Below are 27,592 nucleotides of genomic sequence, written 5' to 3' on the forward strand. Positions count from 1 at the left end.
TCAGTCTAATATAGCTTTACATCTATTTGCACTAAAAGCATTTTATGGAGAAAGCAAATATATTTGTTATCCGCTGTCTTTTATCATAAAATATATTGCTTCGCTTGAGGGAAAATTGCACTAGCGGCAAACTATATATCTACTTAATGTTAAATTATAGATAACGCCATAAATAAAATGCCCTCGCTAGCTGTTATTATGCACGGATCAGCCATGTAGCTATTATTTACAAGGCCTCGAGCAAGACAAGGGCGTCAAAAGAAGGGATTCATAGTGATTTATGTTCTTGTCACCATAATTAAATTGATGCATGAGCTTTAATTTTCAGTCTTATTTTTCCTTATTTATCAGATTCTGCCTTAAGGGGGCTTTACACGCTGCGACATCGCTAATGCGGAGTCGTTGGGGTCACGGAATTTGTGACGCACATCCGGCCGCATTAGCGATGCCGTTGAGTGTGACACCGATAAGCGATTTTGCATCGTTGCAAAAACGTGCAAAATCGCTAATCGGCGACATGGGGGTCCATTCTTAAAAATCGTTACTGCAGCAGTAACGAAGTTGTTCCTCGTTCCTGCGGCAGCACACATCGCTCCGTGTGACACCGCAGGAACGAGGAAGCTCTCCTTACCTGCCTCCCGGTCACAATGCGGAAGGAAGGAGGTGGGCGGGATGTTACGTCCCGCTCATCTCCGCCCCTCCGCTGCTATTGGGCGTCGCTTCAGTGACGCTTCAGTGACGTCGCTGTGACACCGCACGGACCGCCCCCTTAGAAAGGAGGCAGTTCGCCGGTCACAGCGACGTCGCAGGACAGGTAAGTATGTGTGACGGGTCTGGGCGATGTTGTGCGGCACGGGCAGCGATTTGCCCGTGTCGTGCAACAGATGGGGGCGGGTACCCACACTAGCGATATCGGGACCGATATCACAGTGTGTAAAGTAGCCTTTAGTGGGCATGCTGAGAGTAGTAGTTCCACCAGAACTACCGACTGTAATCTATAGCTCACTGTAACTGGCATTGTTGGCAGATTATCCCAGTTTTCTAACACCGTCTGTCTATAAATACATCATAATATAAAATAGTCAGGCAAGGACACACGGTGACATTTCTCGGAATTTGTTCCGTGTTCCCAGAACCTCCACAGAAGCTTGAAAATGTCAATGTGTCTATTTGCCCAGCATTAGGCCCCATTAATTGCGTTATTCAGGCACACGGCTGCAAGTCTACGGAGGTAAAGGTCACATGGAATTATTCAACACACGACACGGCTCAACGAGACCCATTACATGTTTATTACATATTTCACCAAACAATACATAGGGGTAGCCCACCTGGCACTGCCAGGGGGACCCACATAATTTTCCAAATGCAGAACAGTGCACCTGCATAGCAAGGAGAGAGAGCCCTTAGGGTTGCATAAGTGCAGTTTAGTAGATAAATAAGGAGCTAGAGACAGGATCCTCTTCCTTGTGTTGTACCTTATGAAGAGATTTAGGTATCTCCCTACCTGGGTCTGTAGTATAGCAGCCACCTTCAGATAAAGGAGAGACCAGACTTTATACCACCACTTTAGTAAGACTGAGGGACTAATAGTCTTCACTTTTAAGTCCAGTAGGAGCAAATGTCAATTAGTTCGGTCCCAGTCCACGGTTTTATATCTCTATAGCTGTCTAATTGGTCAGGATCTTTCAGTCAAACAATCCTATAAGAGAATTTGTCAAAGTCAGAGCAGTCATGAAGGGTCCGTTCACATGGACCGACATGTTACCGATCGGCGGTTATTTAAATGCGCAACCGATGCGCTCTGAGCAATCTATACAGATCACTCAGTGCCCATTGGTTTCCATTGTTCTCAGCAGCGCGAGATCTGTTTACTCAAGATGATTGTCACCAAAAGCAAGGATTTTTGATGCTGCACAAAAAATCAGTTCACCTGGTGAATGAGCATTATTCTCGTTCATTGGATGATCCGCAGCCTGTTTACATGGCAAGATAATCGGGAAACAAGTGTTTTTAGCAATGATTATCACAATTATCTTGCAGTGTAAATGCAGCTTATGGCTACGTTCGCACACTGCGTCTTTTTGACGCTGCGTTTTTGTGCGTTTTTGGCCGCTAAAAACGCACAAAAACGCACCTGCGTTGAAAAACGCATCAAAAAACGCATGCGTTTTTGCAGGGATTTGGTGCGTTTTTGGCTGCGTTTTGCTGCGTTTTTGATCTCTGCGTTTTGCTGCGTTTTTCCAATGCATTGCATGGGGGGAAAACGCAGAAAAACGCAGGAAAGAACTGACATGTCCATTTTTTTTTTTAACTCAAAAACACAGGTAAAAAAAACAGATGTGTGCGGACAGCTAAAATGAAAACTCATAGACTTTGCTGGGGAAGCAAAGTCCTGCAGTTTTGAGGCCAAAAACGCACCCGAAAAACGTGCAAAAACGCCGCGAAAAACGCACTGTGCGCACATAGCCAAAATCACAAGGGAGAAGCATGGAAGGCAGGGAGGTTTGGAGGAACAGCTGGAAAGGAAACTTTCTAACTGGTTGCATGGAAGAAAAGGAGATTTGGAGGAACTTCTGAAACACTTGCCATGCAACCAGTTAGGTACAGGTTTGGTACTTTGGGGTCTGTCGTCTCTTATCCCTTACAACAGCGTTTTGATGGCAACAGATCTGAAGATATAGGAGAGGAATGGGGATGGAGCGCAGGGAAGAGTTCAGACAGGATCCTGCTGGGATGTTACAGCAATCTACAGGAAAAGAAAGTATGTGTATGTTTTTGTTACGAGTATATGTGGGTCTTTATATTTGTGTGTAAATGATCTATGCTTAAAAGGGACTCTGTCAAAAGGTTTCTGCAATGAAATCTGAAGACAGCATGCTGTAAGAGTTAAAACAGAGAATTCAGCTCTGGTGTCTAATCTCAGTCTTTATTTGTTTACTTGCTACGTTAGCGTAAAGGCCCGGTTACACATAGCGATGTCGTTAGCGACATCGCTGAAACCTCACAGGTTTTGTGACGCAACAGCGACCTCGGTAGCAATCTCGTTACATGTGACACATAGCAGCGACCGGCCCCCTGCTGTGATATCACCGATTGTACCTGAACGTCCTGTTTCATTTTTTGATCATTGGTGTCCCGCTGGGCAGCATGCATCGCTGTGTTTGACGCCATAACAATGACGAGCGACCTCGTTAGGACGTCTGGGTGGAAACACTACGCCTCTATTGAGGTCTGAGTCGTCAGAATAGCTGCTGTGTGACAGGGTTCCAACGACCACCGAGGTCGCTATACGGATTGCCGTATCGTTGCTGTGTCATTACTTAGATTTACCTGTTTGCCTGCTCACTAGTGACCATGTAGCAACGTACTAGCGATCCTGACCAGGTCATATCGTTGTTGGGTTCGTTGGACCGTCGCTACGTGTAACGGGACCCTTAGACTCTTATCTTTATTATTAGTGAGTCTCAGCAGAGTCTGAGCTCTATTCCGACTCCACCCCCTACTGTGATTAGCAGCTTCTATCTATGGACATGTACACTGAAAGTCTGCTGTGTGTGTGGACAACTCTCCCAGCATTGCTCCATGCAAAACCTCAAATCTTCCATTGCGTCAGAAGGGCTGAACGCAGTAATCTAAGTAATATATCGTTAAACTCAGGGCCACTTTACCTACATCATGCTGCTTTCAGATCAGGTAGCAAAAACCTGCTGATAGATTCCCTTTAATGTGTGAAATAAATGAATTTTTCTATATGTAGAAAATTTCAAAAACCAGCGCTGGATAGTAAGATTAATGAATTTTTTAATACTGACCGCAAAATTTTTTTACAAGAATCAAACAAAAAACAAGGTATACATACAATCAATAAAAAGCATAAACAAAATTATTAATTATGATTTGTAAAAATGAATACTCGTGGAGCCCCGGCCGGTGGCAATCACAAATATTAAAAATTAAAATGAATTGTTAATGAGGGTAGTTGTCCAGATAAAAAAAGAAAACTTCCTCAGAAAAAATTATTATTTGCAAAGATTATTCCTAGGAGGTGCCACATCCGTGCCAGTCCATATATAATGGTAATATTCCTTCTCACAAGTATTTGTAGCAGAAAAGAAACTTTAGTGTTGGTTAGATAAATATTAAGAACCACACTGCACACTTCCACAGTCCCTGAGTAAAGTATGAGTAAGCCGCGCTCCTACCGAGGAGTCTAGCGGACAGAGGGATCAGTGCACCGGGGGCTTATTACAGGTCCCCGGTGTATGTTACCTGACACCACCGCTGATGTTAAGGGCTCCGTGGTATGTGGTCCTTGTGTGGATTGGATCTCTCTCCCACTGGAGATGAAGAATTGGTGCTGGATCGCGGTTTGCGTATCCTTAGATCCGAATTGCAGGGTGCCGATTGAAAGTTATTAAGGCAGGATTGCACTGTCCTGAAACATAAAAGTCCTCCGTGCACCTGCTTAAACGTCCACCTGTCTGTGGACCGGCAAATTCCGTAATCGGTAGGAACGTTCCTACCGATTACGGAATTTGCCGGTCCACAGACAGGTGGACGTTTAAGCAGGTGCACGGAGGACTTTTATGTTTCAGGACAGTGCAATCCTGCCTTAATAACTTTCAATCGGCACCCTGCAATTCGGATCTAAGGATACGCAAACCGCGATCCAGCACCAATTCTTCATCTCCAGTGGGAGAGAGATCCAATCCACACAAGGACCACATACCACGGAGCCCTTAACATCAGCGGTGGTGTCAGGTAACATACACCGGGGACCTGTAATAAGCCCCCGGTGCACTGATCCCTCTGTCCGCTAGACTCCTCGGTAGGAGCGCGGCTTACTCATACTTTACTCAGGGACTGTGGAAGTGTGCAGTGTGGTTCTTAATATTTATCTAACCAACACTAAAGTTTCTTTTCTGCTACAAATACTTGTGAGAAGGAATATTACCATTATATATGGACTGGCACGGATGTGGCACCTCCTAGGAATAATCTTTGCAAATAATAATTTTTTCTGAGGAAGTTTTCTTTTCTTATCTGGACAACTACCCTCATTAACAATTCATTTTAATTTTTAATATTTGTGATTGCCACCGGCCGGGGCTCCACGAGTATTCATTTTTACAAATCATAATTAATAATTTTGTTTATGCTTTTTATTGATTGTATGTATACCTTGTTTTTTGTTTGATTCTTGTAAAAAAAATTTGCGGTCAGTATTAAAAAATTCATTAATCTTACTATCCAGCGCTGGTTTTTGAAATTTTCTACATATAGAAAAATTCATTTATTTCATTGTTTATATCCAGGCAATTTGTGGGGGTTTTTTGCCTATAAACCAGCAGCAGGATTTAAAGTAAGTCTGAATCAAGCGCTCACCTTTGTCTTAGGACATTTTTTCAACTCCCTTTAATGTGTATTGTCTGCTATGCATATATGTATATTTACCTGTGTGTACTGTGCATATATGTGTATAAAATGTGTGAATTTTTGCAACATAGCAATATTATAGATTATGCAGTATAACAGTACTACCCTATTATGTGTGTCATTTTAGTACATAAAAACGCACTGTGCACACAGCCTAAAGGAGGTTTTCTGCGCTCTAGACAAATGTTTGCAGGAATCCCATGTGCTGTTTTTTCAATGTTCTATTAGGAAAAGCGGATGAGAATCTAGTCAACAAATCTAACCCACACTGCGAATACAGGGGGATTGTGATAGTCTGCACATGGTCACAATCTGATAATCTGCAGTAACAGACTGGCTGCAGAAATGTGTCTAGAACCAGAAAATCCCTTTATGGGCTAACTCACACAACCAGAGTTTGATCAGAGTGTCATCCATTTTTCTCGTACATGGAGAAGACAAAACGTTTCTCCACCTTCCATTCTGTCAAAACGTGAAAATCAGAACCCACCTGGATGTTATCGGGTTACGGTCCGATTTTTTTCACTGACACAAACTTGCTTGCTGATCTAGCTCCAACACTCGGATCAAAATTGGACATGTCTACACGATTTTCTGCGGACCACGAAAAATCTTGGACATGTGAACGGTCCCACAGACTATTCTAGGCATGAGTGCTATGCGTTAAAACCCTGGATAGTGCTTGTATGCGAAACTCGGATGTCTGAATGAGCCCTAAGGGTAAGGCTGAGAATGCACGTTGCTTTTTACCTGCTTTTTTGCTGCTTTTTCAACTGCAGCGTTTAATGCCAAAATGGTTGTGTTCTGCTTTTCAAGCAAAGTCTATGGGGATTTGGGTTTCTTGTCCGCACTATGCAGTTCAAACTGCAGCCTTTTTGTTGCAGAACTTTGGTCAAAAACTCAGCTTTGCAGTGCAAAACCCAAATGGCAAAAACAATTTGCAACGTGCGGACATAGCCAAAGGCTTCTACAGGTGATACATGTTCTTTCAACTTGTTTCAGCTGTCAAAGCCTAAAGGTGGCTTTACACGCTACGATATCGCTAAAGTGATCTCGTTGGGGTCACAGTATTTGTGACGCACATCCGGCCTCTTTAGCGATGTCGTTGTGTGTGACACCTATGAGCGATTTTGAATCGTCGCAAAAATGTTCAAAATCGCTCATCGGTGACATGCCCCCCTCTTCCCAATTATCGTTAAAGTAAAGATGTTGTTTGTCGTTCCTGCGGCAGCACACATCGCTATGTGTGACACCGCTGGAACGACAAACATCTCCTTACCTGCGTCCACCGGAAAAGGAGGAAGGAAGGAGGTGGGCGGCATGTTCCGGCCGCTCATCTCCTCCCCTCCTTTTCTATTGGACGGCGGTTCAGTGACCCTGCTGTGACGTCGCTGTGACGCTGAAAGAACCGCCCCCTCAGAAAGGAGGCGGTTCGCCGGTCACAGCGACGCCGCTGCACAGGTATGTGTGTGTGACGCTGCAGTAGCGATAATGTTCACTACGGCAGCGATCACCACATATCGTGCCACCGACGGGGGCGGGTGCTATCGCACGCGACATCGCTAGCCGATGCTAGCGATGTTGCAGCGTGTAAAGCGGCCTTAAGGGTATATGTCCATAATCCAGACACGCTGTGTTCTAGACCCAGGGTTTTTCTTTGCAGAGATGCGACTGTTCTCGGCAGGAGAACGCAGCAGTTTGTGCCTACAATCAGGGTTTGGGCCACTGCGGTCTTTAGCTGTGCTCTCCCTGTTGAGAACACTTGTGTCTCCACAACCATAAACTGGTATGCTGTCACTCAGAAAGCTGAGCCTCATGTCAATTTACGCTGTGGAGAAAAGAAGTACAGTGGGCAGGAGATTTCTCTAAGTGTACAGTTCCACTTGCATATGACTCGTGTGAGTCTCGCATCAGTATCACCTGGAACGGCCTGACGCTCTCCGGACAGGAGCGCCTCAGCTGCATAGAAATACATGCAACCGACCCACTCTTATCAGAGAGCGTCAGGCCGTGCCGGGTGATACCGATGCGATACTCGCACGAATCATACACAAGTGGAACCATACCTGTAATCACATCCTCTGTGCTTGTACGGTACAGCGCAAAATTTTGAAAACATACTATGTCCAAAATGCTACAAACCCTGATTGTGTGTTCTTATCCTTAACAGCCCCCCCCCCCAAAAAAAAAAACACACATTGCAATATGATGGAAGAAAACCCTTTATATTGGATCCTTTTTTTCCTCCAAAAACTGCTCTTTATAGAAAAGGTCCCAAAAGTAAAGTGTAATATGATCATGGCTTATTATTGAGATCCACTAGTGGACACAAAAGTAAAGAGCCCCAGTATTATGGGCCATGTGCAATCTAATAACTCATCAAAATGCACAATCCCACCTACTTTGGAAATAGAAATGGGCCCCCTGACCCCTTAGGCCCCTGTGTGTACCAACATGTCTGCCCCTATTGAAATCACTGACTTCTGCACAGATGACAGAGCAAACCTAGAAAACATTTTCCATAAGGCTGGATTCACACAATTGTATGGCATCGGATGTCAGAGCATCGGATGTGATATGCTAATGACCCTTGGCTCAGGCTCTGCTGTGAGCGTGAACCAAGTGTCATACAACTGTGGTCCGTTCCTGAGATCGGATCACCGCTGCGGAGGAGAGGGAGAGATTAATCTCCACATCTCCTCCGTTGTCAGCCTGTGCATATATCGCACTACACATGGATGACATCCGAGTGCAGTCCGATGTATCTCTCGCACCGATAGACTTGTATCGGTGCCAGTGACACGTCTCTTGCTGACAATTGCAGCATGCTGCAACTTTTCGCTCGCCCAGAATCTGGATGAGAAAAAAGCTGATCATCTGTGATCCCTCATTGACTAACAATGGTCCACGTGCAATGTCCGAGTCAGTTGCTCATGTGAGCGTCCCCTAAATGTCAGAGTCAACTCCAGTCTATACGTTCCTATAGTCTAAGGGATTACTGTAACGTCCATCCCTAATTGCTGATGAAGGGGCTGTCCAGTAAAAGAAATGGATACTCGTGTCTTGCAGGTGTGCTGTTCCAATTCTGTCGGCGCCGGGTGTGACGGCCTTTGCGTGACATTGTTTTGACAATTGAGCACAGTAGCCCCGAAAGTTTACATTTTGTCTGAGTGAACTGTGTGCCCTACAGCCCTTTAGTGGCCGCAGATCAGCTGTCACCTTCACTAGGCATAACAATGTCATGTGAATTCCGGCAGAACAACCGCCACCAAAAATAGAGAATTCAATAAAATAAATCAGAAACTAAATATAGATTTTCTGAAAAAAAAAGTATCACTACATAGTTTTAATTAGTAAAAAAAAAATCCCCTTAGGTGACAGTCCATAGACAGAACTGGTACTGTTACTCAGGTTTAGTCAGCATCAACAGTTAGTCAGGGGCTTATTAGTCAATTCCGTACCTGAAAATCTTAAGATAAGTTTTTTTTTTTTTGTATTTTTTCTTAGAAATTCCTGTCTCATGCTTTATAATAAATAAAATAATTTGACAATATCTGGGGAAGTTTTCCAGCTTCTACTAAAGTGCATTTATTGCAGCAGGGCAAGCGTGCAACATACACTTCCATGGCCCACTGAACCAGCATGCGTGGAACCATGGCACCAGGACATTTCATTGGACCAAGAAGCTTACAATCTTCCCACCTGAAACAAGTAGAAAAAGTGCTATGTTTAAGAGGTACAAACATTCCAAACACTGAAATTTATAACATCATTATCAGTGGCCCTATGGGGCCCATTTTACCAGTTTGGCATTGATTTTCCTTTCACCTTCAGATATTGCCCTTACAATGCAACTAACAGTGACTGGTTCCCTGTAGCGGACATTTCAGTAAACAAGGCTTACATTTACATTTTTTTTGTCTTTCCATTGGCAAATCTAAAATGTAATTTATGTAATCAATATATTCAATGTGCGTGTATATCTTAGCGATTATTTGCTTTTGCTTTGCACTCACGGCAGATTTGCACCTCAAAATGTATTTCACGTTGTTAAAGAAGTGATATATAACTATCTTTTTGGCAAAGTAAATTTAGGAATGCTGACTGCCTCCATCTTGGCCAAGTCCTATTCAAAGGTGGTTTCTGTTAGAGCAGAATTGAGCTACCACTACCCAACGAGTTCATTTTAGGCCAGCTTCACATCTCCTTGGTTTTGGTACATGTAGCATCCATTTTTTTCATGGATACCACATGTACCCATTATCACGTATGATGATCTTCACATATCAGTGTTTTCACATGGACCGTTTGCCCATGTGAGCCACACTAAGACATATCAGTTTTTTCCAGCACCACTAATGACAAGGGGCAATGCAAGCCTATGGGTCTGTGAAAAACATGTACAGCACATGGATGGCATCCATGTGCCGTCCATGTGTTATAACTGGTTAACCTACAATTTGACCACCACACAAGATGAGCCAATGCCGTCCATGTATTATAACTGTTAAAGGAAACCAGTCACCAGGATTTTCGTATATAAACTATAGCCAGTGCTATACTGGCACTATCAGGCTGATTCTATACATACCTGTAGTGGTCAGCTCGGATGTATAGGTTTTGAAATCCAAGAAAGTAAAGTTTATATAATCATCAGCTTCTTGAGTGACAGCAGCTGAGGATCAGATCATATCTGGCTGGCATTCATAGTTATCCCCTCCCCCTGTTAGAATTAGAATAAGTATTATACAATTGATTTAATTTTTGAATTGCAGGACCTGTGCTGAGGTCATACCCATTTGACCAGAAGGGGGAGGGGATAACTATGAATATATTATCTGATCCTCAGCTGCTGTCACTCAAGAAGCTGATGATTTTATAAACTTTACTTTCTTGGATTTCAAAACGTAAACATCCGAGCTGACCACTGCAGGTATGTATAGACTCAGCCTGATAGTGCCAGTATAGCACTGTATGTATAGAATCAGCCTGATAGTGCCAGTATAGCACTGTATGTATAGACTCAGCCTGATAGTGCCAGTATAGCACTGTATGTATAGAATCAGCCTGATAGTGCCAGTATAGCACTGTATGTATAGAATCAGCCTGATAGTGCCAGTATAGCACTGTATGTATAGAATCAGCCTGATAGTGCCAGTATAGCACTGTATGTATAGAATCAGCCTGATAGTGCCAGTATAGCACTGTATGTATAGACTCAGCCTGATAGTGCCATTATAGCACTGTATGTATAGAATCAGCCTGATAGTGCCAGTATAGCACTGTATGTATAGAATCAGCCTGATAGTGCCAGTATAGCACTGTATGTATAGAATCAGCCTGATAGTGCCAGTATAGCACTGTATGTATAGAATCAGCCTGATAGTGCCAGTATAGCACTGTATGTATAGACTCAGCCTGATAGTGCCAGTATAGCACTGTATGTATAGAATCAGCCTGATAGTGCCAGTATAGCACTGTATGTATAGAATCAGCCTGATAGTGCCAGTATAGCACTGTATGTATAGAATCAGCCTGATAGTGCCAGTATAGCACTGTATGTATAGAATCAGCCTGATAGTGCCAGTATAGCACTGTATGTATAGAATCAGCCTGATAGTGCCAGTATAGCACTGGCTTTAGCTTATATACGAAAATCCTGGTGATTGGTTCCCTTTAAACATTGATAGTATAAGAGAAGCTTTATAATATCATTATTTCTTTAGCCATACTGGAAAAACACGGATGGCACATGGCTGACACACAGGTGACACATGGATGACACTGATTGCACACGGATGAAACATTGATGGAAAACACCAGTACCAGTGATGACACCAGTACTGGTGCAACACGTAAGGGCCTTAAAGAGAGGTCAGTCTGTTTAGTGTAGGGCTGTACCAGGTAAACTTGACATGTGCACTAAGATCCTCGTATTTAGGCTGTATTCACACATACAAGTTTTGCGGTCGGAGTATGGACCATAATGCACAGATTAGCCACTGGTTTGCTGCCCTGAACTACACAGACTCATATATGCCTATGGGGCTGTGGAGCTCGAGATACACAGCCAGTCCATGCATCACAAGCCGTGGCGGCCTTATACTTGTATGTGTAGTGTATGTAGCAGTAAAGCAAGTTATAGTACTTCACATATTAGAAGTCTTTATATGTGTTATCACCTTGGTGAGTTGAGGTGCACCCTTATCTTTGAATAGAAGTCATGTAAAATTGTATGCAATTTTTTTATTACATATTTTAGGCCTACAAGGTTTAAAATACAAGCTTTGAATGTTGAAGGAGGTTAACTTGTATAAAGTGTTTTTTATTAACTCTTTATCTGTAAGCCATAATCATCGACATTAACAAAAATAAACACTTGAAATAGATCACTCTGTGTGTAATGACTCTATATAATATATAGGAATAGATCACTCTGTGTGTAATGACTCTATATAATATATAGGAATAGATCACTTTGTGTGTAATGACTCTACATAATATATAGGAATAGATCCCACTGTGTGTAATGACTCTATATAATATATAGGAATAGATCACTCTGTGTGTAATGACTCTATATAATATATAGGAATAGATCACTCTGTGTGTAATGACTCTACATAATATATAGGAATAGATCACTCTGTGTGTAATGACTCTATATAGTATATAGGAATAGATCACTCTGTGTGTAATGACTCTATATAATATGTATTTCCCTTTTTGTATTAAATTACTGAAATAAATTACCTTTTTGATATATTTTATTGAGATGCACTTGGATCTTAATTAGCCGCTGAGACTTGAAAAAAAACCTAAAGTGTAATAACCTGCCCAACCCAGGCTGCAAGACCTTTCTAATCCCAGATTTTATGTCTTCTTCTTATTTCATAATTAACCCATTATGATGACAGTGTTTTGTGCCATAGATGAGTGCACACATGGGTGTATAGCTCTACAGTGGAGCGTAAATGAATATGAGGACTCCTGACAGGGATCGTTATAGGCAGTGGGTATCTATGCAAGAGGTTGATCAGAGCGAGCTAATAAGTCCAATGTGTGAAGGGGCAATGATAAGATTCTATCTGAGAGTCAGCGTGGAGTTTCCGACCTTAATTAACAAGAATAACATTATCTGGTTCATCTCCTACGTTCTGCTCCTACCATTGTGAAATCCGTCTCTAACCAGAGCATATTATAAAGTTAGCATGTGGCCAGATGGTATAATGTTGGGGAAGTGATGTCTGTCTTCTACCTAGTCACATGAAAAATGTCACCAAGGTAGATGGTATAAAAACCATTATTTTATTTTTTCTTATTAAAGGGGGTTGTCTGACATTAAATATAAAAAAAAAAAAAATAGGCATAGATTTTTTTCTCTCCTCATTTTGGACAAAGTAATATAGTGTTTGAAAGTGGCTGACAACCCCTTTAGGTAATGTAGGTGGGATGGGGGCACAAGATTATCATGTCTTGTATGGTTCGGGATCTGGGGTTTCATAATAAGATCCTTAGAGGGAACTAATTTTTATCTTTCTTGTAGGACTCAACCAAGCTCGGTACTCGTAACCAGTAGTTGTATGCTTGGATGGGTGAGTCTTAAGTACTAGAGTATAACGGAAGTCAATAGGTAACTTGAGCATTTTTCCAGGAAATCTTCCCATTGACTTTAATTATACTCGGGTACTCAAATTGCACCCATCTGAACATCCAACTGCTCGTTACGAGTGTCGAGCACCGGCGTATAGTAGTGCTTGCTCATCACTAGTTACGAGTATCGAGCATCCAAGTATGGTAGCGCTCGCTCATCACTAGTTAAGAGTATCAACCACCCGAGCATGGTAGTAATCGCTCATCACTAGTTACGAGTACTGAGCACCTGAGCATGGTAATGGTCGCCCATCACTAGTTAAGAGTATTGAGCACCCGAGCATGGTAGTGCTCATTCATCACTAGTTATGAGTACTGAGCGCCCCCAGCATGGTAGTGCCCGCTCATCACTAGTTACGAGTATCAACCACCCGAGCATGGTAGTAATCGCTCATCACTAGTTATGAGTACCATGCATCCAAGCATGGTAGTGCTCGCTCATCACTAGTTACGAGTATCAAGCACACGAGCATGGTAGTAATCGCTCATCACTACTTACGAGTATCAACCACCCGAGCATGGTAGTAATCGCTCATCACTAGTTATGAGTACCATGCATCCAAGCATGGTAGTGCTCGCTCATCACTAGTTACGAGTACCGATCACCCGAGCATGGTAGTGCTCGCTCATCACTAGTTACGAGTATCAACCACCCGAGCATGGTAGTAATCGCTCATCACTAGTTATGAGTACCATGCATCCAAGCATGGTAGTGCTCGCTCATCACTAGTTACGAGTATCAAGCACACGAGCATGGTAGTAATCGCTCATCACTACTTACGAGTATCAACCACCCGAGCATGGTAGTAATCGCTCATCACTAGTTATGAGTACCATGCATCCAAGCATGGTAGTGCTCGCTCATCACTAGTTACGAGTACCGATCACCCGAGCATGGTAGTGCTCGCTCATCACTAGTTACGAGTATCAACCACCCGAGCATGGTAGTGTTCGCTCATCACTAGTTATGAGTACCATGCATCCAAGCATGGTAGTGCTCGCTCATCACTAGTTATGAGTACTGAGCACCCGAGCATGGTAGCGCTTACTCATCACTATTAGTCATGTATTTTCATTACCACTCCAATTTCAAAGGCCTCAGGATCGCTAGTAGTCCTACCAGCTGGCCGCTCAGAGATGATACATTTCTCACTTATCCATACAGTAAATGCATTAACAAAGAAAGCGCCTTTAAATTCTTGTATGACCCCACCTTCCTTTGCTACATTTGCACATCTTCTTTGACTTTCATGGAAAGGTGCATTGAATCGTATGTCATTCTGTGTGCAGCATTCCTATCTTGATGATTAATGTGTGTTAGGACAGTGTCTGTGCCCTCAGTATTGGCCTACAGCTGCAGCAACAATCTTTATTCGATAATTGGGGGAATGGGGAGGGTGAGGCATACTGCCAAATGTTGGTGAGTTTCCCCAGGGAAGAATTTCCGATTTTGGCTTAACTTCCTTGATTAAATTTGTCACCACTTATTGTCAACTAAAAGGATTATCAGGTCTTGCAACACGTTCTGTTAAAGCCTATACTTTACGGAAAGGTTTAGAATCTGCCAGGGAGGCTGGAGGTGAGCAGGCTCTGCTGCCTCGCTGTGCCAGTCTAGACGTAGGATTTCAGTGCGTAGAGTAATCTGTTTAACACTTGCGAAAAATGGGAGAGGAAGCGGCAAAGATGGGGGTGGGGGTGACTGAATGTGCTGAAGAGATTAATGGCTTCTGAGAATTTTACACATGAACCATCGGTAATTCTATTAACAAGAAAACAGGATAATTGCATTCATTTGTTCTGCATAATATTAGCTTGATACATGTTCTTGATAATTGAAGCAAAATTATTCCAGAGAGGCAGCGTCTCATAAGCACTATGGTTTAGACAGTGACCTTGACAAATAGCGTGGCCGCTTCTAGTCCTTTAAGTGTCCGCTTCTTGTACGCAAAGCTTTCCTTTGCTGTTTTTATTTTTAATCCTATCTAGAATTTAAAGTGAACATATCACGTTGAACATGGTGCTCCACTGGCAGGCACGATGGAGCAGATCAGATTGATGTATGGTTATTAGGGATGATCGAATGCTTCGATTATCCGGCTTTGCGAATATTTTCCGAATACCTCGACGCTATTCGATGCTCAATGTAAGTCTATGGGAAGCCCGAATAGTTGTTATTCGTGTTTCCCATAGACTTACATTGTGCATTGAATATTCTCGAATAGTCGAATAGTGGCGAGGTATTCGGAAAATATTCACAAAGCCGGATAATCAAAGTATTCGATCATCCCTAATGGTTATGTCTTCCAACCAAGAACAAATTTTGGATTAAAATGGCAGGTAAAGTGAAAATCCACCTTAACCAACATTCTCTGTTAATTCATTTCTTAATATATTTTAAATTAGTTTGGCATCTGGTTTTCTTATTCAGAACTTCAGGATTAAGTCTCTGTGTCTTCAGTCACCTATAGAAGTCAATAAGAACACTGTATGCAGTAAGCTCCAAAGCTCCCTCTAGTGTTGACTGCAGGCAGTCACAAAATTTAGAATTTACCTTTATGCCCATGCAGGCAAACTCTGTATTAGAAAATTGGAAAACTTACAAAATAATAAGAATCTATCAGTAAATGCTGTGTGTCTCATTAGAGACTAACAATCTGGAAAGAGCGTGCAGACATAAGAGCTATCACGCCAATAGAGGGTATGACTGAGATTATAATTTTCTTTGATTATGCAGCCAGGTTTATAGAAACATTAATCACAACATGATTACATCACCACTGAGCAGGGAACCAATCACAGGCCATTCACTGTTCACCTACATCATATTTAAAGAGGACTTGTCACTTACTCCTAAATATTAAGTTAAATTCCTTGTAAAAAGAAAAACAAAGAAACCCTGAGCTCCACTGATTCTGCTGTTTTTTGGGTTTTTTTTCCACTGTTGCTCTATTGCAGAGATAGCTACATTTGTTTATTTTGGAGGGCAGTATGTGAAATCTCTGCTTTACAGTGCAACTCTGCATTTCTTCACAGTCTTCTCTTGGGGCGTGGGCTTTCACCCTTCCCTCTCAGATGCTACCAATCAAATGCTCTGTCAGTTTCAGATGCTGCTCAGCTGTGATTGGCAGTGTCTGGTGGGGAGGGGTTTAAGCACACGACCCCAGAGAAGACTCTGTAAAAACGCCCAGTTGCACTACAAGCAGAGATTTCACATATTGCCCTCCAGAAGAGACAAATGTGAATATCTCTGCAATGGAGTGATGCATTGCAAAATAAAAAAGAGCGTCAGAATCAGGGGAGCTCATGGATTTTTACATAGCAAGTGACATGTCCTCTTAAAGGTTGACCTTCTGTCATAAATATATACAGTGAACAGAGAGTTACAGTACAGATGACACCTCAACCAATGCAAGCAGCAAAATTATGATACAGAAGGAATATTAATTGCAAAACATTCAAACAATTCATTAGTGTGGCGTATAATGGAGATGTGCTAGGAATGTAAAATATCAAACAGATTTACCTTTTTATAATGACCATTCCATATTTTTCTAATATCTGCATTAAAGAACAACTACAGTCAGAATTAGTTTTCTAATCCTTGATGTCAATTGAATACTGTTGATTTCTTTGAATGTTGGTCTACTCATGTTGTAGGTTAGTGTCCATATTTCATATTCATTTTACCATGGGAAAAGTTTTCCATTGCTCATTGTTATTCCCACATAGAAAAAGAGGAAAATGTATGTCAACAATAGTGTTGAGCGAGTAGTTAACTATTCATACTCGCTATGCTGTTAGCGAGTACTGTCCGCAACTCGCTACGAGTAGAGGGCACAATGTAAGTCAATGGGAAATTCTTGCTAAGAAGCGAGTATCCCGAAAGCCGTGCTATTCGCTACTTACATGAAAAGTATGGCTTTCGGGTTACTCACTACTTAGCGAGTATTTCCCATTGACTTACGTTGCGCCTGCTACTCATAACGAATATGCGAGTAGCGAACAGTACTCGCTAACAGCATAGCGAGTACGAATAATCAACTACTTGCTCAACACTAGTCAACAACTCTGAGTAGAGATGAGCGGACCCATGGAAGCTTGGTTCGGCGGGTTCAGCCTGACTTTAGATCAAGTTTGCTTTGGGGCTCCTTTGCATTGATCAATACAATGGCTAAATATCTCTCATTTCTATTTTTCATAGCAGTTATGCAGATACCATTTTCATGTTTTTCACTTATTTCAGATAGTCCATTGTATTTTTCAGTCTAGTATTCATATAGCAGTTATGCTTTTCATTATTCCCCTATACATTGTGACTGGTGTGCAACTCTTTATCCTATTGTTTAGTTGTATATTTTTGAGTCTTGCACCCTGTTCACACCATTGGTGTTCCAGACATACATTCTTTAGTTAGTATGCACTTTTTGTCTGAGAACCCTGCCCCACCCATAGCCATGTCTCTTATTTCACACATATATAGCTTGGTCCCTTGCTTCCCATACAGAGCAAGTTTTTTAACTGCAGGTGAGGTTACACATAGGTTAGGGACCCCAAAAATAGAGATTACCTTGGCGTTTGGTTTTGGGGCTCCTTTGCATTGATCAATACAATGGCTAAATATCTCTCATTTCTATTTTTCATAGCAGTTATGCAGATACCATTTTCATATTTTTCGCTTATTTCAGATAGTCCATTGTATTTTTCAGTCTAGTATTCATATAGCAGTTATGCTTTTCATTATTCCCCTATACATTGTGACTGGTGTGCAACTCTTTATCCTATTGTTTAGTTGTATATTTTTGAGTCTTGCACCCTGTTCACACCATTGGTGTTCCAGACATACATTCTTTAGTTGCTTTGGGACCCGGACTTGACCTGATCCCCAATAATTCGGCAGTTCGGATCTCCACCAACTTTCAGCCAGCCATAAACAGAGCACTTCCAGGGGCAGGTGGCAAGTGTTTCCATTTTTTTTTTTTGTTTGGTGCATACTACATCTGATCATGCTGTTGTTACCCCCATAGAGTGGGTGACTACACCTTGTGGATAAGAATACAACTACAATTGTCCCACACCACATAGACAAGAATATAATAACTATATTACTGCCCCCATGTGGGCAATAACATAACTAGTACAAAAATATTGCCCCGTGTAAACAAAAATGAAAGTATTGTATAGACAAGAACATGGAGCTACAAAGCTCACGTGGAAAACTTTATTATCTGACTGGAGTTGTTCTTTAGACATATAGGAACCTCCCATTGCCATCGGGGATTTCCTTCCTCTTTAGTGTTTGGAGAGTTCTAGTCTTACGTTGTTCTAGTTCACAATACATTCCTTAGGATGATTAATTGGCTTTCCCAATTATTGTCTCATAGTGTTAGATAAATCTTGCTGCAAAATTAAGCACAAAGTCAGTGAAGACAAAAGCACTTCTGTACAAGTAAGTGAGGGAGCCCAGAACTGGCCGCGTTCCAGACAAACATTCAATGAGTCGTTCTGCTAGCACAGAAATGTGTGGGACATGAACCTGCATCCCGCAAAGCAGCATGTTAAGGTCACAGAAAACATTGGAGCAAGCAGAGGAAATCTGTACAGGAGGTGGGAGGTCACAAAAAGGAGAAACCGTCAAGATCCAATGCTGACCACTGAGAGACATCCACACAGGAGCCGTTCACCAAACGAGTCCACACCACACTCCAGACAAAAACACGGTTAGAAATACTATATTGTTAGCAATAAGGCACTCCTGCAAGCAGATTGCACTGTTCCCCTTCTTGTCATAACAAAATATATTACCTTTTGAATTTATAATCTTACCCCACATTGCACTCTTCCAAAAGATGAACATAAAATATGAAGGCTATAAGATCTACAATGTCACTATTCGGTACTCTCCAGGGTCCAGAAAGTGGCATATGATCTTATATGAAGGCAAAAACGTTCTACAGGATCAGACACTGTAGATGTGCATCCCACTTTGTCTGGACATGTGCATGTTGCCGTCTACACCTACAATTTTGCTAAGTCAGTCTCCTAAAAAGCACCCATTGCCAATGGCATAACTTCAAGTGGGGTCCAATAAAAGATCTATACCTTGGCTAAAGCTAATTGCCAATGACATGCTTCCATGGATACACTTTAAAAGGGATCTGTCAGCACGATTTCATCAACCAAACTATGTATATGTGCTTGTAGCTCTTTCATAAACAAATACAGCAATATCTTTACATGACCAGTCAGTTCATCTGTTGCTGAGAAATCAGTGTTTGAATTGATATGCAGCCTCTGTCACTCCAGCTCTAATCCCCTCCCATTTAGTACTAACCCATGAAATAAAACATCATTTTTGCTTGGGAGGAGATACTAACTCATGTCATTATGAACTCACTATTTAAGACGTTATAGTGTTATGAGTAAGGGCCCTGCATAGGCCTAAAATGCATAGGTAAAGTGTTTATTTTATTTATTTATTTTTTCCTTCAAATTTTAGAGTGACAAAATAAATATGTTTTTCATTTTTTCAATTGCGTATGCTGGAATTACTCCCTTATTTTATGCTATATGACTTCTGGCAAAAGAGCCATCAGTCAAAAAGGAAGAGCAGGACTTGAGCAGGAAATACAATTGTAATCCTCTTCCTTTGGATCAGACCAAATTAATAATTCAAAAGACTGGGGGAGGAATAGAGCTGGAGTGACAGAGGCTTCAGATCTATCATAATCCTTCAGCCTAATTTTCATATTAATTCAAACACTGATTTTTCAACAGACGACCGGCCATGTAAAGGTAATGCTGGATTTGTCTTTAAAAGAGCTGTATGTGTATATAAATACCTTAGGGTGTGAAATCCAGCTGACATATTCCTTTTAATTTGGTATGTTGACCTCCATGTTTTAATAGATTCAATCATAGTCACTTTGAGGCATTAGACATGTATTGCTAAATCTTTGATTATTGGTATATCATTCCACTGGAAGTCATGTCGGCAATCGAGATGCTACAAAGCATATAATGTCCAAACAAGAATTTTGTAGTACTAATAGGGCCATCTTTAATTACGGACTAGCTAGGACTATTGTCAGTACAAGTAAATGGGACTTTGGTGTTTTAATATTCTACTTGGAAAATATTGGTGGCTAAATATCAGTTTCTTTACTTAGGAGCAGTGAACTGAGAATAGTTTCCTCTTTATCGATAACGAGATCAGTCACCAATGTAGTACAAGTGTAGGAGCTGACTTTTAGCTACTTTGGGCATGGTACACCATCCGTTTCTCATATCTTTGACCCCTAATATTCCATAATAAATTATATAATCCTAATATACATTTTCAAGGCCTCCAATCATACTCACCCAATCATCCAACCAACATTAAAATTGAGGTCTGCAAGTAGCACATATACACTCACTACAAACCCACACTCCCTTTGTCTATGCTCCTGATGATTCAGCTCCCTTTACCAGAGCCAAAAGAGGTAGAAGTCCTAACTACTAAAATGTCCTATGTCTCCACACCTTTTGAGGACCAGCAAAGCTTGCAATCCTCTGTATATTTAGCATCACTGATCATGGAATATGTACTCTCAGTGGGCATTGGATCCTGGTCCATACAGCATCTTGTAGGGCGCAAAAAAATTGTCACGGGCACATTTAAAAAGTCTATTACTTCTTTGTCCTTCAGCCCAAAGGACACCCTCTTCTTCATTTGATGGTTTGTTCACATAGGCTGGCAATGTGGCCTGTGAGAGAAGCTTTACACATAGGTTGCTTCCAGACACTCATATAAAGTCATTATTCTTATAGTCACCATTTGCCTTTGGCTACAGAAATTTCTTTCTTTCTTTAACAATTCCTTGCATGCTGGAGCAAAGTTCAGCAGATCCCCAGTGAAGAAAGGCTTATATTTTTGAGGCTTCAAATATATCGGATACATATACATATATATATATATATATATATATATATATATATATATATATATAAAATGCATGTTTATACAGAGTATATACATGTAACAATGTCTATATACAAATTAGAAAGGCTTTAAGTTAGGGTAACATTAGGGAGAACAGTTAAGGCTGCACAAATGTACCGTTCTCGATAAGTCGGACATGATTGGATACAAGGGTGAAGACCTACCCAGTATCTATAGAGAATATCACCTCCGACTCTGAAAAAGGCTGTAAGGAACTTTAAAGTCTGGATTGTGTTGTTTACAGAAAAAAAGTTTGATCTTACAATTGTGCGAATGCAACTGTCCAGTCCTGCAAAAACTTGTGCCTTCTTAGACATGACCGGTTTTTCAATTACGGATTTGAGAAACATTAGAAATAACACCTTGATATAGGAAGTTCCAACTTTCAATAAGTTGAATTATTGTAAGAAAGGTTACACGTAACAAGAAGCAATATCACCAATTTGTGGACAAGTCCTACAAGACATTGACCACGATGATGAATCCATGTCTTTGATGTCTTCAAAAATAGAGCTTCTGCCTGATGGTAATGATAAAGCATCATAGACTTAGCTTTATTCTTCTGTCCAGAACACATTCATAGCTGATTCTTAGGTGTCTGTATAAATTTAATGAGATAGTCCTGGAAGAGAAGTCCATGGAGGAACGACTGCGATAGAACATAAGACCATTAGGGTTTTGGTCATTTATCTCTTCCAGTTTCAGACAATATACCGGGTGCATGTGCAATATATAACTGTAATACATAACAACATATGTACAAATACACAGATTAGGAAATTATAAGCTGTGTAAAATGCAAGGTGGAGGGGAACAATTCCCCAAAAGGTGATTTCTGCTCCTCTGGAGCAAAATAACTTAGGACTCTTGAAAAAGCTTTGACACTTGTACAGACTACAGTCAAAGGGAGTTAGAGGATTTTAATTTCAACAAGAAGGGTGAAGTCTGCTGAAGAAGATATTGCCCTCATTCGGGGTCTCTACAGTAGTGAGAGTTAAGTTGGCAGAGCCCTAGTTGAATTATCTCTCCTCGGTTCTTATCAGAAGTTGGTGAGTCCTGTATTAAACAACCAATGGATTTCCACTGTATTTCCATTGTGTACATGAATTGCAACCAAAAGGAGGTGTTTTCTCTGTACACCTCCATCATCTTGGTCACAAAGCAGTGATTTGCGTCAGTTCTGCTTGTGGATTAGTCCCCACTTGGTCTGAATCCCCGACCAACATGGGCAGTTCCATGCCTAGTCATGCGGGATTATTCGGCCCATCTGAGTTCTTGCAGGCATAGGCAACATCTTTGGCAATGCTGCACATGCGGTTGGACATTTGCAACTCGGTACGGAAAGCAGAGGGGAAGCAGAATTTCTTAAAGCATGCTTTGAAGTTTTCATCTAAGAAGGCATAGAGAACAGGGTTGAGACTGCTGTTGATGTAGCCTAGAGCAATGCAGAAATGAAGTATGGCCACCTTGACGTCACTGTTGGGCTTTGCTCCAAGGCTTTGTACCAGCACGTAAATCTGAATGGGGGTCCAACAGATAATGAACACAGCTACAACCACCAGGACCAGCCGTGTAATCCGACGAAGGTTTCTGTCCTTTTCCCTTGACCCAGACAAGACTCTGACTTTTTTCAACCTCCTGATCATCAAACTGTAGCAGATGGTGATGATAAGAACAGGTATTACAAAAGAAAAAAGGAAAACACAAGTACCAAACACTGGTTCCCAATAATGTTCTGGATCAGGAAGCTGCACCATGCACTCAATATCTAGAGGGAAAGAAGACATGGTGTTATTGAAGATATGCCAGAGAATGCAGAGTGATAAAAACTGCCTAGTTACATGCAAATTGCAAATAATCCACACACAATGGGCACAGGAAAATTACAGGTTCAATCATCCTCTGCTGCACAAATACAATATATCCAGAGTATCTCTGTAATTTGCTGCCTTAGAAATATTACATCAGTTTATACCTATTGATTTCTTCTGTTATTGCAGTTTCTGTGCTTTCCCCCCCCCCCCATACCTGTATATTTTCAGCCATCTCCGCTCTATTAATGTGTCTTGTGACTGGAGGATGTTTACCTAATCCTCCACTCTGTAAGGAAACGAATTAGACTGTCTCAATTATTAAACAACATCACTGTGAAAAAAATTAGTTGCTCCCGTCTTAAAACTCAGCGTCCACTTACTCGACCACAAGTCACTCTGTACTTCAGTTATAATTGACTTATCCAATGAAATATTGATGTTTCACAATGAAAAAAAAAACTAGAGAAGGAAAGTTACAGCACTTAAAGATTTAGCTTAAAGGGATGGTTCACTAGTTAGCATTACTCGCCGCATCTATATATCGTTGAGAAACAAGGCTTCTCTTAAATACCTTGTGTTGGCAATAGTGCCTGTGAGCGGTGCTATTGTGGTCCGCTCCCCCCGATCGTGTGATCTCGGGCTTTGAAGACCTCTGATGTCCGGTGATGTCACATCAACTTCCAGTTGACCTGACATCACCAAGACGGGACCCAGTCTCCATGAGTGACTGAGCTGTAAGCGTAGTTTCACTGATCATCACAGCCCAGCATCTCCCTACTCTGTCTTTCACTGCAGAGCACCGCAGGCACAAGCGATGCTGGGCTGTGACGAGTGGTGAAACTCTGCCCACAGCCCAGTCACTCACGGAGACTGGGTCCCGCCTTGGTGATGTGAGGTCAACTGGAAGTTGGTGTAACATCACCGGACATCAGAGGTCACGTAGCCCGTGGGTCATTTCATGGGGATGAGTGGACCACGATAGCACCGCTCACAGGCACTATTGCCAACACAATGTTTTTGAGAGAAGCCTCGTTTCTCAATGTTATATCGATGTGGCTTGGAACACTAAGTAGTGAACCACCCCATTAAAAGGTAAATGGTCTGCAGGACAGACTGGGTATTTGTGTAAGCACAGAGGAGGCATGTGGAGGAGGAGGCATGTGTCCTGCCATCGTACTTGAAAGTGCTATAGAAAAGAGCTTCATAACCTCTCAGTTCTCAGCGGTGACCCAGCTGGAAGTGGAAACCATATTTTCTACCCCCTACTTCAAACAGTCATTCAGTAAAGTGCAAATATGACACTATATAGTCTATATTTATGACGCACATCTGGCCTCGTTAGCGACGTCGTTGCGTGTGACAACTATGAACGAGTGTTAACGATCAAAAATACTCACCTAATCGTTGATCGTTGACACATCGTTCATTTTCAAAAAATCGTTGCTGTTGCTGGACGCAGGTTGTTCGTCATTCCTGAGGCAGCACACATCGCTAGGTGTGACACCCCGGTAACAACGAACAGCAGCGTTCCTGCGTCCTCTGGCAACGATGTGGGCGTGTCGTTAATGCGGTTGGTCTCCGCCCCTCTGCTTCTATTGGCGGGCCGCTGTGTGATGTCACTGTGACGGCGTACGAACCTCCCCCTTAAAAAAGAGGTTGTTCGCCGCCCACAGCGACGTCGCTATGAAGGTAAGTATGTGTGACGCGTCCTAGCGATATTGTGCGCCACGGGCAGCGATTTGCCTGTGACGCACAGAAGACGGGGGCGGGTGCTTTCACGAGCGACATCGCTAGCGATGTCGCTGCGTGTAAAGCAGCCTTAAGAACCTTGTATTGGAAATTAATACCTTAATAGCTAAGCTGGATTCTACCACTTAAATATTCTTAGTTTTAGCTTTAATTTAGCCTTTGGCAAGGAAGATACCAGGGCATGGTAGGCATCAGACCATATTCCTACTTAGTTATGTTAAGCCATGTGCACTACAGAGAGACTTGTTTTATTTCTAGAAAGTTCTAGAAAGTCTGTTATGCCCATCTTAGTTTTCTGCCTTTACACATCAGGGGAAGGTGGGCTCTAGGGCTTCAAAAGTTAGGATTAGACAAATAACAGTTGAGTCCAATTAAACTGCTAAATGGAAAGACTAATATCATGTCAATCTGCATCTGCATAGCAAGGGGCTCCCCTAGAAATGGAAGTTACGTAATTACATATTTATTCTTATGTATCATATCTATCTTATGTATGTATGTAGCTGTTAATGAGATCTTTTGATATTTTGCACGTTTTGTATTGTCTTTTATGTATCTATAATTATATTTTTTGGTAAACTGTATTATTTCATTTAGCCATTGTGTGTGAATACATTTATTCTTGCATCTTTGAATCCATGTAAACCAATAAGAAATACAGCCAATACAGATAATGATAATAAGGTACAGTTTTTATTAATGAATAAAAAATATTAAAAGTGCAAAAAAGCACAATAACGGCACGACAGAGGACAAAGATATATATATATATAGACACAATTGTAAATTACTCCGCAATATATGTGGGATAAGAGCCCAATCGGTATAAGTATGTGCCAAGTGGCTAGCCACTTGGCACATACTTATACCGATTGGGCTCTTATCGGTTGTGCGTCACGGGCAAATTGCTGCCTGTGGCGCACAACATCGCTTGTCACACGCACTTACCTTCCCTGCGACGTCGCTCTGGTCGGCGATCCGCCTCCTTTCTAAGGGGGCGGTTCGTGCGGCGTCACAGCGACGTCACACGGCAGCCGTCCAATAGCAAAGGAGGGGCGGAGATGAGCGGCCGGAACATGCCGCCCACCCCCTTCCTTCCTCATTGCCGGTGGACGGAGGTAATGAGATGTTTGTCGTTCCTGCAGTGTCACACACAGCGATGTGTGATGCAGCAGGAACGAGGAACAACATCGCTACTTACCAGACAACGATTTTTGGTAAATGAACGACCTCTCATATACCAACGATTTTTGTCTCTTTTGCGATCGTTTAAGGTCGCTCCAGCCTGTCACATGCTGCGATGTCGCTAACGACGCCGGATGTGCGTCACAAACATCGTGACCCCGACGATATATCGTTAGCGATGTCGCAGCATGTAAATGGCCCTTTAGGGAGCAGCTCAGTGCTCAGATCTCCTCTATCAGGTGTATCTTTCGGCTATTTCAAAGGGGTTGTCTACTGATTGGATAACCTCTTCTCAATCACTATGTTACCCGTTATAAAATAACAATATCTATACTCACCTCCGGTGCAGTTGTTGTTTCATCGGTGTTGGCACTGGCTCTCCCAGGGCTCACGTGATATATTGTTACGTCATGCTAGCTCTGCAGCCAATCAGCTGCTGCTTCCCTCTTTCCTCCTTTGGTAAAATCAAAGATCTGGATGAATACAGAGATCAGCAGCAGCTCTCTTCCTCCAAGGGTCTGATCTGTCTGAACGAGGAGAGAGTTAAGTGGGTGCTGAGTATCTGCAGAGCTTGCGTGACTTAATATCAAATGAGCCCTGGGAGAGCTAGTGCCAACATCGCTGAAACAGTACCTGCACTGGAGGTGAGTATAGGTGTTATTATTTTATAAGGAGGGAGCATAGTGGTTGAGTAGCGGACAATCCGTTTAATACATGTCATGTCTGGTGTCACACATAGAGGTGAAAAATAAATAGAGTGCACCATATGGTGATATAGACCGTAGATAAGAAAATGTACAATAAAAAACATGACAAAGCATGGGTACAACTCTAGTGTCAGAATAGTAAATTAATTTGGTGCCCCATTCTCCAGATAATGGAATACTGGAGGTAAACTCAAATGCAGCTACACTTTATTAACAATGGTCTATGTGCTTCAGGACTGGTTTGACTAATTTATTTGGGCCTTCATCAAGTCATATGACACACATATTCAATTGCTAATTTGACTTGCAACTATTTAGCATATGATCAGTTATGCAGATTTTTGTCATGTTACTGCGTTGTTACTGTTTTGCTTCTAAAAATCTAAATTCTAATATTCAGTATTTTGCAAATTGACCTTTGGCTTTCAACACTGCCTGAATCCCTCTGAGCATGCTCTCAATCAGATTCAAGTGTGAGGCGAAGGTACCTCCGCAGGTCAGAGTTCAATTACAGTACAGCAGACGAGGGTGCAGAAACAAAGTAACAGCTTTATTATCGAACAGGAGCAAAAAAGCAATTAAATGGTAAAGTCTGGTATGGTAACAATAAAGATAACAAACTCTTGTAGGTTGTAGCTAGGTTGCGCAACACAGTCACCCCAGCTATTACAGACACAAATACAGCAGGAAAACTTTGGGACACAAATTATGCTAGAAACTACACTACAATTACAACTAAATGGTCTTCACTATTCAGGCCGATCGTCTACTGCGCTCTGGCTACGGGGGCCTACCCTACGCCCTATCAGAAGTGTGCACCGGTCAAGAGAGTCATGGTACCGCTCTATGGAGGGCCAAATCTACTCCCAGAAGCTTCATTCTGCGGCATTCATGTGGTTTGTCGGTGAGCACTTTCCTTCCAGGGCAGGGGGAACGTCTCGTTGTTCATGGACCCAGGGTGCTTGTGTAGCGCCCCTGGACTGGTCTCTACAGGGTATAGCATTAAATCCTTTCCGGGCAGGAAGAGGTTAACCCGGTAAGTTTACACACACCTCACATCACCA

At 42.0% G+C, this 27,592-nt stretch overlaps 1 protein-coding gene across 1 annotated transcript in view; it reads right to left on the bottom strand.

Annotated features, from left to right (window-relative positions):
* Positions 1-17,566: 17,566 nt before the first annotated feature.
* The window catches only part of OPRL1 (opioid related nociceptin receptor 1), a 197,751-nt gene continuing 187,725 nt past the window's right edge, over positions 17,567-27,592 (bottom strand). The window contains exon 4 of the mRNA XM_075350457.1: positions 17,567-22,841. Coding sequence (XP_075206572.1) covers positions 22,318-22,841 — 524 coding nt within the window. The 3' untranslated portion in view covers positions 17,567-22,317. The remainder of the gene's footprint in view (positions 22,842-27,592) is intronic.

Source organism: Anomaloglossus baeobatrachus, chromosome 5, assembly GCF_048569485.1.
Source record: "Anomaloglossus baeobatrachus isolate aAnoBae1 chromosome 5, aAnoBae1.hap1, whole genome shotgun sequence".
NCBI lineage: Eukaryota > Metazoa > Chordata > Amphibia > Anura > Aromobatidae > Anomaloglossus > Anomaloglossus baeobatrachus.